This window comes from Balaenoptera musculus, chromosome 13, assembly GCF_009873245.2.
Source record: "Balaenoptera musculus isolate JJ_BM4_2016_0621 chromosome 13, mBalMus1.pri.v3, whole genome shotgun sequence".
NCBI lineage: Eukaryota > Metazoa > Chordata > Mammalia > Artiodactyla > Balaenopteridae > Balaenoptera > Balaenoptera musculus.
Genome location: NC_045797.1, coordinates 34,847,904 through 34,865,632, shown reverse-complemented (window position 1 = coordinate 34,865,632; position 17,729 = coordinate 34,847,904). Strand labels below are relative to the sequence as shown.

The 17,729-nt window shown below is 41.8% G+C and overlaps 1 protein-coding gene across 1 annotated transcript in view; it reads right to left on the bottom strand.

Moving 5' to 3' along the window:
* Positions 1–17,729, bottom strand: part of SPRED2 (sprouty related EVH1 domain containing 2) — a 121,680-nt gene that overhangs the window by 25,301 nt on the left and 78,650 nt on the right. The window contains exon 3 of the mRNA XM_036873207.1: positions 6,471–6,648. Coding sequence (XP_036729102.1) covers positions 6,471–6,648 — 178 coding nt within the window. The remainder of the gene's footprint in view (positions 1–6,470; positions 6,649–17,729) is intronic.

Below are 17,729 nucleotides of genomic sequence, written 5' to 3'. Positions count from 1 at the left end.
AATGAGTACAACTTTCAAGAATACATCTAAGCAAACAGAAATTAAGCATTGCCTAATAAATGTTCCCTAACTTAATAGATGAGAATAATAGTCTAATTGGCATATCAAATAGCAGTCCCAAGCAGTTAACTTTATTCCACTGTATTGAAAGAAGACAACAGTCCCCTCGCACAGTTCTATTTATGATTAAATTGCTTACTATGGCCATTTTCCCCTAAGAATAGCACAATGATTAAATGTCAGCCCAGCCCAATTCCAAACTGGGGAAATCCAAATAACCAAGGCTTTAACTAACAAATGTTATCTATTTTAGAATTTAATAGTCTCAATGCAAAGTCTCAAAATAACCTTTTTTGTAAAAACAAAGACTTCTGGTTTTCTCCATATTTTTTGGGTGAAAAAAATGGTCTTTGGTTGACATTTTCTGAGTTTAAGATTATTCCAAAGGTACATCTTCCTAGAGAAGTGTAATAAGTTCTTGGAAAAGTAAAGTTCAGCCACCTAAATTATGTGAGGGGGAGGAGGCCAGAAACCATTTCTTTGTTCTCTTAAACAAAATTACATCATTACCTATCTAAGTTTAATGACAAAAATGAAAACGTTCAAATGCTTTCATCTTCCTAACAGGTATAACCCCTCTGGTGAAGTTTTGGCATAATAGGTATCAATCTTCTAAAATGAAGTTTAGGCATTGACTTAAAAGTTGAGAAAGGCTTTTAAAAATAGCTTTTTAAATGAGATGCGTGGGGAGAAAAAAAAAGTGATTATATATTCTTGTTGGAGGTTTCAAAAAAATTGATACAAGAAATCCATATTGTAGAAGATATAAGTAATTTAGGTGAGTCCAAGAAGGTTCCATTCTTGCCCATCTCACCCTCCCTACCCTCAACACCTCTCCCTCTCCAGAACTGCCCACTGTCGGTATGGTGGACACAACTCCAGTTCCCTTCCTGCAGCTTCTTTACATACGCATGTAAGTTTATGTGTGTGAGTCTGTTTAAATGTAGCCAAACCTATAAATTGGTCTTCAACTTGCCTTTTCCCCAGAAACATGTCTCGGAGATATAGGAAGGTAAAAAGGATTCTGTTTAGTGGCTGCATAAATAATATTCCTCAGTATGGATATATTAAAATTATTCAGCCATTCTCCACACTAATGGGCATTTAAGTCATTTCTAATTGGTTGCTTTTACATTGTCTAATGCTAGAATGAACATCCTTGAACATGTTCTCAAAGTTTGGTCTCTTGGGAGCCTTCCCTCTGCACCCCCAGGTCATTTCAGGGGGTCCGGGATGGCAAAACTATTTTCATATATTAAGACATTTTTGCTTTTTCATTGTGTTGCCAGTTCTGCTAATGGTGCAAAAGGAACGGTGGGTAAAACTGCTGTGCTGAGGCATGAATCAAGGCCAGGCAGTGGCACCAAACAGTACCAAAGTCACCGGATTCACCACTGTCACATGGTCAAAGTAAAAAAGGCCAGTCTTATGTAGGATTGTCCTTGATGAAGCAGTTAAAAAGTATTATATCTTGACCTGTGAATACACATCTTTCATCTCGTGTGATGAAATGGGAAGTACACATAATTGGATTCTCATATCTGCTTCTGCATTTGATCTGCTGTAATACGTTGCTTTGGCTGAAGTATGGGAAGAAACTCTGGCTTTGCACAAATGCATAGTTAGAAAAGGGAAGAGTATCTCTCACAGCCTTTTTACTTCTACTGCATGGGGAAGAATGATGATTGTCTCAAAGAAAAACGTGTGTAATTGCTGCAGTTGTGAGTTGAACTAACTACTTTCCTCATGGATCACCAGGTTTACTTGAAAGAACAGCCTACAGGTGAACTACAGTTATTCAGACTTGGGTACTTGGCAGACATTTTCTTGAAGATGAACACAGCGAGCCTGTCACCTCAAGGAAAACAAGGAGATATTTGTTGCCAGTAATAAAATTTCAACTTTCAAGTGAAAATTAGAATTTTGGACAGCTTCCCAATACTTAAGACTTTTCTAATGAGATCAGTGGTGATATTAAGAAATGTGATTTTTGATATTGTAGAATTAAATGTATCAACATTTGGAAGATCTGTTTAACTCAGTAAACGATTATTTTCCAAATGACCAATGCATGACATTACAAAATCAGGAATGAGTAAAAGATCCATGCAAAGAGAAAGATAAACCAGTGGATTTTAATGTAATAGAGTATAAAAAGGTCATTGATATGGTTTCAGAGTCCACATTTAAGAAACTACTACAAGCCGAGTTTTGGTGTAGCATCAAAGAAGTATATCTACGATGGTCTGAAAAGGCTATTAAAATATTTCTATGTTTTCCAACTACATATCTGTGTGAGGCTGGATTTTCTTCATATACTTCAATCAAAACATATGGCCACAGATTGAAAGCAAGAGTAGACATCAGAATCCAGCTATTTTCTATTAAGTCAGATATTAAAGAGATCTGCAAAAATGCAAAGCAATGCTATTCTTCTAATCATTTTTTTTCTGGAAAATAGTTATATAGTTATTTGCCTATTCTTGCCTGTAAAGAATGTCATTTAAGCTAACACTACCGTTTAATTAAGATTTTTTTAAACAATTTCAGTTTTAATTTCTAGTATGGTAAATATTAGTAGCTATAAGCTACAAGATAAAAGCGTTTTGGGGTCCTCAATACATTTTTAGAGTGTAAAGGGATTCTGAGACCAAAACTCTCTGATAACTGTAGCTATCCATAAAGCTCTGCAGTCTATTTCCATAGGATAGGGTTTAGATGTGGAACTGCCAGAGTAAAAAGGAATACACATTTAAAATTAATATCCTGCCAAATTGCCTTTCAAAGAGCTTTGCCAGCTGTAACTCCCACCAAATGCGTGTGGGAGTGCTCACAGACCTGCACTGGAACGATCAACCTTTTAGATTTTGTGATTCACCTTCATAAGGTAGTTTCTCACAGGATTCATTTCAGAAGTAAAATCCTCTAATCCATCTAAAATAAGATTCAACTCAGAAATTTTTAGTTGACATATAATTTCTCAGGAAAACTTGATTGTCTCCAACTCACAAAAAATTATCCAAATAACGACTTTGTGAATGGATATTTGGAACACAGACTTTTCCCGTAGAAACAATGGAAGTTAAGTTCACAGGCGTCAACACAGAAGTAACAACAACAAAAACCAATGTGCTGAATTCTAGAACTGCACTCCATTGGAAAAACTACTGACAACAGTTTCTATCAGAAAAGGCTGGTTGTCCCGGCTGGAATACTGGGAACTCTGATACCATCCATTCTCTGTATTCCCAAAATGATCTCCACCCTCTCCTCCCCATTCCACCACTGAGGGGGAGGGGTGTCCTTCAACAACCCCACCCCATTTGCACAGCTTCCAGGAGGATTCATACCCTCCAGTGGGCAGAAATGCTGCATTACGTAAGCTTGGAGGCCAAAGGAGGAGTCACCATATTGCCAAAAGTGTGTGTGGGGTGGTGTGTTAGGAGTCCAGGATTTACCAGAGTGTGAAACAGGCACAGTGAGGGATGGAAAGATGCAGAAGCACATCTGGGTGTATGGGTGTGTGATTTAACTACTAGTGGATATAACATATAAAAGTCCAGAAGTGTAGAGTCACAGAATGTAAGGGGGACAAGAGGAGGGAGAGGGTGATGGAGAAACATGACAGGGGAGGGGATGAGGCACACAATCCTTGTGCAATAGCAACACACAACAGAAGCTGGTCCACAGCCAGGACTGTCCTATTCCCACGCAGAGCTGGTATGAAGGGACCAGGTTTTGGCTTCACAATGAAATGGTTCCCAGGACTGGCTCTGCTAATGACTCTGTGCCCCAGACTGAGGAAATGGATCACTTCTTGGAGAATTGAGGTTCCCCATTACAAAGTGTAGATAATATCAATAGTATCCTCCTCCTTCAGAATGTTGCAGGAATTTAACTGAGGTTATTTACATAAAGGGCATCAAACAAAATTGTAGAAGTTCACAATTACTATGGTCAAGTCGGTGGTACGATACAAGTTTATAAATGTATCTATAAAATGAAGGGGCTGAATTAGACAATCTAAAGCCTATTTCAGGTTGACATATTCTATGACAAACCACAGAAATACCAGGAAAAAATAGACCTAAAAAGATGTAACCATTCAGGTACAATAATTTGCTAACACAAAAGTAGTAACAATAAAAATAAAAAGGGAAAAAGTGAAAAAAATTTTTCTAGCAAAATTTTTGTAGGAAAAGAACCCCAACTAACATCAAAAAGGCAAGCAATAGATTATAAAAATATGTGCAAATATGCAGATGAAGATGAGTATCTTTATTATACTTGGAGGGCATACATATCAAGGAGAAAAATCAGGCCCCAAACGGTAAATATGCAAAGGACATTGACAGATAATTCACAGTTAAGACTGTTTAACAAACAGAAAAACATTTGATCTCGTTATTAATCAACAAGATACCACTGTTACTCTAATCAAATTGGTAAAGATTTAAAATATGTGACCCTCAGTGTGTTAAAGAAAATTCTCATATATGTTGGTAGCAGCTCTTTGTACAAGTATCAAAAGTCATAAAAATTTGACCCCTCAAATTATTCCAAGTAAATAATAAGTGTGGGAAATGCAGGTAGATAATACTGGGGGTAGTGGGAAGGGAAGCAATCTTAACATTGGACACTAAGGAGATCCTCAAATAAACAATAGAGCATCAACCTGATACCAGCAACATGGAAAATTTCTTATGAGAATATCTTATGAGATATAAAACTTTAGGGACTTCCCTGGTGGTCCAGTGGTTAAGACTCCACGCTTCCACTGCAGGGGGCAAGGGTTTGATCCCTGGTCGGGGAACTAAGATCCCACATGCCATGTGGCCCAAAAAAACATAACAAAACAAAACCACACCACACACACAGATATAAAACTGTTTACGAGCTCTGATTACAGCTAGGTAAAAATAAAAATACGCACAAAGGGGAAAAAAGCTATATCAAAGGGCTAGAGGTAGTTATGCACATGCGACTTTGGCTCAGTTTGGGGTCAGAGTGACAGGGTATCAAATACTGGTTCCCGGCCCCCAAGATGGGTCATCCAGAACAAGGAGTCTTTCTGAATCTTAGTTTCTTCAGTTATAGCTATACAGGCTACTGTAAGGATACAATGATACACCTTAATTAAAGGGCTAGCATTGTGCTCAGCCCTTAGGTAAACGCTGGATAAAAGGTAGTTATTTTACTTTTTCTTGTTAGTGTGGTTACATTGCCTTTATTGTGAATATCTTACAAACAAGAATGTTTTAATTATTTGACTATTATGTAAGGAATTTCTTGAATGGCCATGTTTCTTAAAATGAGCTATATTCTCCCTTTAAATTTTCATTCATTTCATTTTCAGAAATGAATCAAGTGGGAAAATACCATTTCTGTTAATCCATATATAACATTTAGAAGTTGTTCTGCCTTATTTTGTAATCTTTATAAACATTAAGAAGTGGTTGCAGAAGAAGATTAAGTGTGTATACTCAGCACATAAAACTCAACACATGCCGCTGTCAAGGGTCTCAAATGTACCACCGACTTATTCCTGTGGTGTCTTTGTATTCTCTCTGTTGAGATCCTGCATGATCCTGCACGTTTTGAATCAATGGTTGGCTTTGGAGTATACATTCCAGGATTGAATACAGATAGGAGCATGTTCTCCCAGATTCAAGGCCACCAATTAAAAATAGACAATTTTTCTTCATATCATAGATTCCTTCATAACACAGAACTGGACATCCAGTCCCTCCATGAAACTATGTTATAAACTATCAACGCCCCCATCTTTGTGAGATAATGATTACTCTCCAAAGTGCCTATTTTTAAGCATGTAGAATTATTACAGGAGTGTAATGCCGCTGCTTTTTGTTACTTTCTTTTCCCAAACATGTTTTATTCATTAGCTTATGAAATAGAAGCTGCAGTATTTTTGAGATAAACATTTATTTAGAAGTAACAAGACGTCAGATGACACTTCCTCTTTGCATTCTATCTCTCACCATCCAAACGTTGATGGCGTGCTCCATGAATAAACCCAATGTTTAAAAAAAACTCTGACTTCACAGCTCACTATGATGTGATTCATAATAAAGAACATACTTTCGTTTTGAACATCTTGTTACAGTGACAGAAAGACAGCTTAATTAATCAAGACGCAAATAAGACAGCCAAATGCACGACTTCTAAGCATCTGAGTTATACGGTGTGTAGTAAAAAGTGACTTCACTGAAAAGCCAAGGTTAGGTTTTGCAATTTGGCGCCAGCCCCGTGAGTTCTAACTTTGGAAGCTTTTGCAAGAGTCTGAAGTCAGAGAAAGAAGGAAAAAAATACCTACAGGAACAGGGCTATGATTTAATGTCAAGAAATCAGTCGTTGCTAATTTAACCCACGCGTTGCACGTCTGCCATTACCAGTTTGTCTTTCTGTCGTTCACCATGGATGAGAAAGCCGCTTCGTCCATTGCCTTCGGGGTGCATGACCTTACAGACCCCCACGCGACTGATCCCGCCTCCTTCCTGTGGGAACCATCCCCCGCTGGAGTCATCTCTGGTCATAACCACAGCCTTGACGCGCACAATATAGCTGTCACTAAAACGACAACAAGAAGAATGGGGCATGACAATGGTCTGGAGCTGGAGGACACGTTTCACAGTGCAAGGGGACCACAGCCAGCATTTTTGGGACTCATCAAAAGAAAATCTACGCCTGGCAGCAACCTTAAAAGATAGCCTGTATCAATGTTCAGGGAAAAACCCCAACTCTTAAACTCAGTATAAAAGTACGTTAAAAAAAAAAAAAAAGACGCCCAGTCATTAAAAAATATTTGTGAATCTTTGAGGATGTATGCAAGCATAACATTCTCCAGTTTCTAGGTGGACGTGTTAATAATAAAACGAATGAACTTCTATCTACAGTTTGGTATCTATAAGTTCGGAAAGAAGAATCTATTAACTTAAGAGGACATTATGGTTTCAACCCTTAAAACTTGGTTTATAATGAATGACCAAGGTTTAACATTTTATAAGGCTAATAATCTTCTGATTTAGCATTAAGTAGACAGATAGTCCACTCCTAAATCACAAATTCACCGTGCGATCATTTATATTTCAGTTCAAATACCCTTTACACATGTGTAGCCTTCTGTTTATGATTTTATTTTTTCCAGTCTAAACTTTGATTTCGCAATAAGTTCTTTTGCACATTGGCCAAAAATCCTCTTTCTCCTCCAGAGACCAACTCTAGCTTCTTTTCATTCTTCAGCACTTTTCCGAAACTTATTTGGATTTTCGGCAAGGCCATTAAATTCTCACTTGCTGTTTTCTTTCTTGGAACAACATTGCTTTTTTTAATCCTTCAAACATACATCCCCATCTTCTACATGCCAGGCGCTGTACCAGATTCTAGGGAAACAAAGATGCAGAGTAACATAGAACCCTCTCTTTCTTCGCACCCCAGGCACAGTGCTCAGAGCCTAGCCGAGCAACCTGCGATCTGCCAAACACCACTCAGACTGTCCCTCTGCCCCACATCCTTCACCTCACTCACCCCCAAAGGCAAAGCCACCCAGGTTCCCTACCACCCCCTGCAGCTCACCCACTACTGTGACCCAGCTCCCCTCCCACTGTGCCCCTGGGACTCAAGGGCCAACATCCCCCTTTACTTCCTAAACCCTTCCTTTCACACTTGCTTTTATTGTGGTAAAATACACATAATGGAACATTTATTTTAGCCATTTTAAGTGTACCATTCCGTGGCATCAAGTACATTCACACTGTTCTGCGACCATCACCAGAACATCAACCATCCGTTTCCAGAACTTTTTTCATCTTCCCAAACTGAAACGCTGTACCCTTCAACACTAACTCCCCACCCTACTCCCGGTCTCTATGAATTTGACTACTCCAGGTACCTCTTGTAAGTTCCGTTCGCTTTCTTAACCTAAATGAAAACGCGCTCTGGCTGAGTCACGTGGCCCACCCGGGTGGCTGCCTTCTCTCTCCTGCACGCCTCCCCCGCTCAGCCTAGATGGGGGGTAGGGTACCCACCTCTACTGCAGGCTATCGGCACTCTCTCCAGTTCCTCTGAAGCTCACAAGTCTGACCGTGCCCCCTTCCTCAGACCTCTGGTCACCTCTCCTCATTCCTTGAAGAGGTTAGCAAGTGCGCTTACTGTCCCTCCATCTCTTCACCATGACCCCTGGCATGATTCTTCATAGTTTCATCATTCACCCAGAGGATCCTTCTAATACTTTGACCTCTCAGTTTCTGGAACTCTTCTCCTTCAATGTCCTTGTCTCAGCCACCCAGGCCTAGGTCACTCTCTTGACCTTGTCAGTCTTAAGCATCCCGCTCTCCTGCCACCGTCTCCCTACGGTGCAGCTCACACTCTAGATTCCAATAATTCTTCACCTCACCAGGGCCAACAATCTATTGTGCCCTGTTCTCCACACCCTCATGTTCTCACTTGATTCTCTACCCAACTTAAGTTCCATGGTCTATCATGATACTCTTGCAGAAAACCTAATCATGTTTGCCTTCTCTTTCCTTACTGAAGTTGCGCAGTGAAACTCCAAACCCTGGTGAAATCCTACCATCTACTTAACTCCATGCCCTCACTCAGACTGCTGCACATGGTCAGAGGGAAAGACCCCACTGTACTATGCTCGTAGGTCTACTTTTGAAGTCCTAACCACTAAACTCAAGTGGGTCTACCCAGCATCCTGCTACATTTCCCTGATCCATCCCCAAGAAGACTGTTTCATATGTCCTCCTGCCCCTCCCTCTCAGATGATGGATGAGCATGCTTTAATTTCACTGAGAAAATAGACACACTCAGAAGAGACCCTGCACTGGCGCCCACTAGCACGCCTACTACTTGGTACCAGTATTTGCTGCCTCCCCTCCTTTAACTGTGCCTAAACGATCCATGATCTAAGCCAGGGCCAACGACTCCACTTAAATATTTTCCATGTGCTAACAGTGTCCCAATTCACATTTCCATAACCAGACCTCTTCCCTAAGCTTCAGATCAGTAAAACCAACTGCCTATGTGATTTGTCTGCTTTGGCATCTAGTAGGCACCTCAGTTAACATGTTTAAGACTGAACTCGTGATTCTCAACTGGCTCTTCCTTTGAAATATATCCAGAACACTTCTCTGACGATTGCAACAGCCTCCTAACTGGCCTCCTTACTTCCCATACCTGCCCAAATTTCTAAGAAAGTCGAAAGGTGAGTCAGACTAAGACATTCTATTCAAACTCTCCAAAAGCTTCTTATATTACTCCGAGTAAGAGTCAAAATCTAGTGCATATCTTACTTTCCTCCTTGCCCATCCCACTTCAGTCCCATCATCCTTGATGGTCCTCCGCATTAAGCACCCTACCTCAGGGCCTTTGCACTCGCTATTTCCTTTGCTTCAAACCCCATTTCCCACTCTTCTTTCCACACACCAACTAGGCTCATTTCCTTAATTCATTCGGGTCTCTGTCCAGGGTTATTTCATTAGAGATTTCTCCATCCATTTTATATAAAGCAGCACCCTCCATCCCTCTTAAATCTTCTCACCACGCTTTGTCTCTCTACATGCTACTAAATCAACATCTGCCCTGTTTGCCCACTTTTCCCAACCAGAATGTAAACTCCATGAGAACAGGGACTTTGCCCTTTTTGTTTACTGCTATATCCTTAAAACCTAGAGTGATGTCTTTCATGTAGTAGGTTGTGGAATGAATGGGTTAAATAGACAATATTTGTAAACAGGTTTTAAAGCTAAGAAAATCTCTGAGAAAATATAAAGTGTTCAATACTCATTTGCTTATGAGCCACAACAGCTTAACTGGGATAGGCTAAAGATTTCCTTTTCATTAATAGGAAAATTGAATTTAAAAAGTCACATGGTTTCTATCATTAATCCATTCACCTCAGGATTCAACATGCATATTCCTTTAGATCAGAGAGATTAAGAACATTTTATAATATTTGTTTAGTTACATACACACAATTTGAGAATATACTCCCCTCACATTCCCCATTTATTCTAGAAAAACTAAGGGTTCCCAGGATGTGTAATTCTCTAGTATGAAACACAGCTTTCTCAAATCGTCTGTGAATGTACCGTGGGTTCATCCCAACAGGAAATGGCCAAGGTGAATAACTGAAACTCTACACGCCTCTTGCTAAAACATGCCTTTACTTTTTTTTGTTGCGGCTGTGTGCTTTTCTCCCTTCCTTTTTTTTTAGTTTTATTAATTAATTAATTAATTAATTAATTAATTAATTAATTAATGGCTGTGTTGGGTCTTAGTTTCTGTGCGAGGGCTTTCTCTAGTTGTGGCAAGTGGGGGCCACTCTTCATCGCGGTGCGCGGGCCTCTCATTATCGTGGCCTCTCTTATTGCGGAACACAGGCTCCAGACGCGCAGGCTCAGCAATTGTGGCTCACGGGTCCAGTTGCTCCGCGGCACGTGGGATCTTCCCAGACCAGGGCCCGAACCCGTGTCCCCTGCATTAGCAGGCAGACTCTCAACCACTGCGCCACCAGGGAAGCCCATTCTCCCTTCCTTTGAAGGGATTAAGTAAAAACGAAAAAGGGAAGTTTGCATTACTTATGTTGGTGCCATAAACTTATTTCCAAAAAGTATTCATTTATTAGAGATTCAAACAAATACCCCAGCCCCTGGCTTCCAGACTACGGGGGCTGTTAATTTTGGCCTTTGCTTGTGGCCTGCAGCATCCTCTTTTCCTGCCCCATTCCTTCAACGCCCGTTCCCGAGGGCACAGATTTCTCTGCACTGCTCTATGGTTACACCAGTTTAACGGCTGAACACCAGTTCAACCGTTAAACTGGTGTAACTGATTAGGACCTGGTGTTGAGGGTGGGGAAAAGAAGCCCCCCATCTCCTCTGGCAGCAACCCCAATAGCCAGCATTAACTGAGGCAAGTGACTATTTAAAACACGGCAGGGGGATAAAGTGTTGCACTAAAAGCTGCGAAGGGTGTCTGCATAATCCAGCTGCATGGCCGCAGGCCAACTGCTTCCTATCCGTGGTGTATTTACGTTATTCAGGCACTCACCCCACCCAGAACAGAAAGGACGATGAACTCTACTACCAAAAAGGTATAAAGAAGGAAAAATCTCCCTTCCCACCTTCCCTCACTCTTTCTAGAAAGAATAAAACAACATGTTTAAGCCAGATGTGGGGTTTGTCTGTGGGGTGCGGGATGAAGCAGGAAAGGCTAAAGCAGATGCGTTTCTTCATGTGCACAAGAAAAATGCTGCAGGTACGCTTTAGAAAATTCCCCCAAAACGCTATTGTCAACAACAACAATCACCTCATGCTTCTGAAAGTTTCAGCTGTTAAACTGGTGTAACTGATTAGGACCTGGTGAAGTTCCAGGCGTGGGTCCAAACACAAACTGAATGGAGCCCTCCCTAGTGTCTGAACTTGAGTTAAACTGACCCTAAGAATCAATGTCATTACAAATGGTGTTTGACCACCACCTGAACACCACTATATTCTTTACGTGCATTTTGAGTAAAACTGGCTTTTTCAAATTGGGCTAGGGATCTGGCCAAACGTGTTTCCTTGAAGGACAAAGCTTTGCACTCCCCACATGGAGCCTTATTTGTAAAAACAGGACTTGCTGTCCTGCAATCACTCAACATGCAACAGAGGTCGGTGACATCCCATGGCAGGATGGGGGGGGAGAGAAAGAACAATTTTAAAGCTAGATTTTTGTTTTGGGGTGCTGATTCCAAGGTGGCACAAGTAGTTTTGGATCTCAGGCCTTTATGTTCTAAGCTGTTCTCCCCAGATTCAAAGCAGGCCCTGTCTGGGCCACGTTACAGAAGTAAACAAAGGGATTGTAGGAAACAGTAATGAGGCAGCATTGTGTCTGTAAAGAATGTTCAAAGCCAGACAGGTCAGCACTGCCTTGACCTTCTCAGTAGCTGAAGAAGCCTCTTTTTCAGCTTCAGTTTCCTCATTTGCAAAAAAACGAAGAAGAGTATACCGTGCTGGGATATCCTGATGGTTAAAAGCAGTAACTGAGGTCCAGTGCCTGATACAAAGAAGTCTGGTCAACTGTAGCCATCGTAATTATTTTTGCTGAAAGGCTGACTTTAATTACAAAAGCAGGTCCTTTAAAGACAAGCCTCCCTGGCCACTGAGGACTGAGTTTCCTGACTGCCTGCCTATTTCAGCTGTCAGAGAACAGAGTGGCAGGGAGGCTTGTGGGGCCTTGGACAGCAGGAGGAAATCCAAAACGGACCTCCAGCAATGATTAATGCAAGGCAGATTTATAAAGAACAGGTCTGAGCCTACATTTCAGGCACACCTGTAGAGAAGCAGTCCATCTGCCATCTGGAAACCGGTGCTCTGCTCCTCCCCCCTCCCCCACTGGCTTCAGAGACAGAGGCTGGAACTTTGACATCCCCCATAAATACTTCCCCCGCCCCCTCCTCCGCCAGCCCTTATCTGATTACAGGGCTCCTTTATCTCTCCATTATGCTAAACATTACATTCACTTCCTCCCAGCCCTCTTTTCCATCCTTCTCCACTTCACCAGACCTTGAGAGGGATTAGCCCAGATCGCCGCCTCTCAGGCTCCCTCTTGGTCCCAGCACAACCCCGAGCCGCCAGCTGAGCCAAATATAACACCACGTCCTCCGGGGGGACGAGCGCCACTCTTCACTGTAATCACACCCCCGGCCCACCCCCAGTCTTCCTTGTGCCTATAGATTTAGAAAAGCTCTTTGATTTAATCGAATTGTTATGTATATATAAAGTATTACATGTATGTATAAAACATATGTGTGTGAAATATATGTGTCTTGTCATCTTTTTAAAAAGGATCAACAAAATATTTCGGCAGAATCAAATGAGTTGAGAAGCCAAGGAAATTGGTCATATTCTATTTAAAAGGGTGGTGGTTTCTTGAGGTTTATTAGGTATCAACTACTTAAGGATTTTCTTAAAGTAGGCTGCCCTGGTTTTAGAAATTTATATAATCCAAACTTTATAAAGTTTGGAAAGGAAAGCTGTACATAATGGAGTTTTTTTTAATGCATGGTGGAAACGTGGTTTTCAGCTCTGTACAAGCCCCTACAGGTAGAACACTAGCTCTGCCCGCTTACCGTCAAACAAAATTTGTATTGTTTGGATGGTTAGGCCATTACAGGCAACAGTGATAGGAAAAGCATCTAGAGACGCGAGACCCCGCAGGAGCCAATTCTGGGGAAGGCATCTGGCTCTCCTCTCAAATGCTAATGAGCAGCCACTACGAAGCAGAGAAGGACTTTTCTGAACATTAGGTGTTTGCTTCTTAAAGAGAACTGGCTTGCATGATATCAGAGTTGGGAGAGCTAAAAAGTGGGCTAAGATCACTCAAGAAAAAGGCTTCCCCACGGTTAACTTAACATCCATGAAATCAGCCATGAAGTACACTTGATGGAGAGTCGTCCTGGAAACCGCCCTACTCCCGTATCTGCTAGTAAGAGAATCATGTACCTCGAACAGGTACTGACACCATAACTTTGAATGCATGACACCAAGGCCCTCTGCCAGGGACCAGATTCACCCAGAGGAGAAAGCAGGCTCTTCATCCAATCTTCATAGTGTCCCTGCATTTCTGAGATGCTGCATCTTGCCCATGCAGAGTCATTCCCCCAGAGGATACAGCAGAGCTTTTATGTGTTTTATCTTTGTGATCAATTTATGCAGTTTTAAAATGGCATGTAATGAGTTTTCGGAATGGAACCCCAATATATAACATGGTAGCTGGAAGGTGGTGGGTGCTTGCCTTGCAATGACTGGGGATGTAACCTTCATCCAGAAACTAACTGGGCGGAAAGCAGGGATTCCTGCTTATATTGTGGAGTGTGAATAGGGTTTCCTCCTTTACTATGTACTGGGCTCAGAATCTGGGAGTGAAGATAACTAGAAAACGTTTTAGGAATCCCCACTTTATTATTATTTTTGGCCACACCACACGGCTTGTGGGACCTTAGTTCCCCGACCAGGGACTGAACTCGGGCCCTTGGCAGTGAAAGCGCAGAGTCCTAACCACTGGACCGCCAGGGAATTCCCTAGGAATCCCCACTTTAATCCTGCATCACAGCTAGTAAGTTCTGCTGTCCTGCAAGGTCACTAGAGCCCTCCCTGTCCAAGTTCCACCCTGACCCAGAGGGGGAGGTATGGGGCATGCTCATTCTCAACCTCACATGCCCCATATAAGCCCAGCATCTTTGTTGTTCATGCTACCTAGCTACCTTGAAGCATATAAATAGACCTACTCACCCACACACTATTTTACAGTGCATGTATTAAAAGGGGTTGTTTTCTCCATTACTACGAAGGACATTGCCAACATGACTGATATTTGAAACAGGAATGATTCTTAAATTTAATAACTTATAAATAATTCTTTAGAACCAACCCTAGGAAGCTGAAGTTTATTAGACATGGGCCTCTAGTACTTTTATTATCCTACTGAAACTTTAATACAAAAACTCTCCTTTAGAATAACCACTGCAAACTCGTTTTTATGAGCTAGTGTTTCCCTGATTCAAAATAAATGCCCCTACCTTGTTTATAATATTATGTACAATACTTTCCTTTACATTACAATGTGCATTTTCCAATCTCCAAGTGCTACCTCACACTTTCAGGCCACAAGAGCCAGAGTAGCATGTACACCGAACATCATTCTCTGGCACGTGGGGCTGAAACACACACCCTGCAGACGTCCATGGGAATGGACACCCTGCTGGCTGTCCCAAGTGGAGGGTACTTGCTGTTCATGGGTCCTGTGACCCATAATGGCCAAGAAAAGGAAATGAAGCCAAGACACAAAGTAATAAAGATCAGGGCTGGAAGTTAAACATGTAAGCTTGACAGACGCTTAAGAGGCCTGTGAGGAAATAGTTGAGGAAATACCAGAGGCAATTAGGGGTCCTCTGACATCCCCACAGCCTGGAAACACTGACCAGCGAGCTCTCTGGTGAGCTAGAAAAACCTACAGCTGGCGAGGCAAGTCAGAGCTTCTCGTGGCCCCCGATCCCTCACCTCAGTGACAGCCCCAATTCCAAGGGCAAACCTTCACACGCTGAACGGGAGGTGGTGATACCCACGGCAGCGCCCAGGTACGCTGGAGGTTACCTTACAAAACACTGGTTTTGGGGTTTCCTTCTCAGCAAGGTTTACAAAGTTATATTAGGATCACTCCACTGTACTGTCTTTAAAACACAATTTAGGGCTTCCCTGGTGGCGCAGTGGTTAAGAATCCGCCTGCCAATGCAGCGGACACGGGTTCGAGCCCTGGTCCGGGAAGATCCCACGTGCCGCAGGGCAACTAAGCCCGTGTGCCACAACTAGTGAGCCTGCGCTCTAGAGCCCGCGAGCCACAACCACTGAGCCCACGTGCCACAACTACTGAAGCCCGCACGCGTAGAGCCCACGCTCTGTCACAAGAGAAGCCACCGCAAAGAGAAGCCCGCGCACTGCAATGAAGAGTAGCCCCCGTTCGCCACAACTAGAGAAAGCCAGCTTGTAGCAACGAAGGCCTAATGCAGCGCCCCCCAAAAAATAATAATAAAAAACCCACAATTTAAAATTTAACCTCTAAGCTTTCCTCACCTGTAGTTTGAACAAGCATAAATCCTCCACAGGAAAAGAGTGATTCAGCTAGATTACATTTCTGTTGCTCTCGATTTTTTTTTTTTCCCTTTTGGAAAAGTCGTTTAACCAAAACCTTTTGATTTTACTTATTTAATATATCCAATGTCTTAAGGATGGAGCTATAGTTCTTTTTTTTCTTCAACAAAAAAACCTTTCCTATCTACATTTAAGTTCAGAACTTAAATTCAGAAACCACAAGAATACTATTGATAAATATATAATATCCACAATGATGGATCACTTATAACTGGGGCACAATAAAGATAAAGGCATTAGGGCTGTTATGCTAATGTACAACCTAAAACCATAACACCGGGCAGTGTTAAACCTGGGCAATAAAGTGCTGGCTGAAGTAAATCTTAGCACCTGAAAGGCAATTTTAGAAGTTGTGTCTAAGACAGATTTTTTTAATGGCTCTTTGGCAACTCTCCCTGTGTCAATATAACTTTCCCGAGCAACTATCTCTTGAGGTGAGTAACGCACCCAGCTGGGAGAAGCAAGGCCCGGCTGAGGTCAAGCCTGGAGAGATGGGGCAGGACAGGCATGGTAGTTTATTGTACAGTTGGTGAAGAAAGGAATCATATTTTCTTGAAATCTGAAGATTATTTGCTCTAATCTCTACTAATAGCAGAAATCCTAATTTCCCCACCCTGGGGATCCAGGGAACTGGAGATTCTTGGGCATATGGGCCCCTTAAATCCTAGGTGGGTCTCCTGGTTGACCAACCACTCCGGACCTCTGTATCCTTATTTGTCAAGTATCTCTACAGTGGATAATTACCTTAATAGCAGGCTCTGGAATGCATTTTAAATTATTTTTTAGTTTTAGGGGCTTCCCTGGTGGTGCAGTGCTTAAGAATCCGCCTGCCAATGCAGGGGACACGGGTTTGAGCCCTAGGCCGGGAAGATCCCACATGCCGTGAAGCAACTAAGCCTGTGCACCACAACTACTGAGCCTGCGCGCCACAACTACTGAGCCCGCGCGCCACAACAACTGAAGCCTGCGCGCCTAGAGCCCGTGCTCCGCAACAAGAGAAGCCACCGCAATAAGAAGCCTGTGTGCCACAAAGAAGAGTAGCCCCCGCTCAGCAACAAAAGGCCCAACGCAGCCACAAATAATAAATAAATAAATAAGTAAATAAATTTATTAAAAAAAATTATTTTTGAGTTTTAAAACAATGGCTCCAGGAAATTAACTCATACGACCCTCCACCATGAACAAAAATCCTTCGATTTGGAAGTAAATATAATACAATTAAAAACAAATTTTAATTTACAATCCCACTGAATTCAACAAAGTTAAAAAATTTTTTGGAAAAGATTTCTTTTTAAAAACCCAGCATCAAATGATTCTCTGCACTGCCTCAGATGAGGATTATGTTAGCACAAGGGGGATAATTCCATTTTAGACTCTTCCTTTCAAGGCAAATCTCCTTCACCAGCCAAGGCTGCCAGACCCACCTGGACATGTCTGCATCCTGCCTCCACTCCTCGTTCCTTTTACCTGTACATGCAGGAACCATATCTGCTGCAGACAGTTACTGAAATAACAAATAAATATATCCATGTATCTGTGTTTTATTTTAATGTGAATTCTACCATAGCCTTATTATACACAGATTCTCTAACATGGTTAACATGGATATTTTAAGATCACCTAAAACATTTTAGAAAATCATAGTAAGATTTTATCACAACAGTTCATTAACATTAAAGGCAATCGATGGGAGATTTCTGAGTTATTCTCAAAAATCATCAAAACACGAACAACTTTGACATGAATAAGCCACTTCAAAAAATGAAATTTATCTTATTCAAACCAAAATAGAATGAATCTGCTTCTTCCCGACTGAAATGTTTCTGTCCTAAAGGGTGAGTTTCAGGGTGAACACACAGTGCGAAGTGGGGACAGGAGTCCTGGTAGGTGAGAGGCCAAAGTCTGAATCTAGGTTTATGATTTTGCTTTTATTGTCTGCTGCTTTGCTGAGCCCAG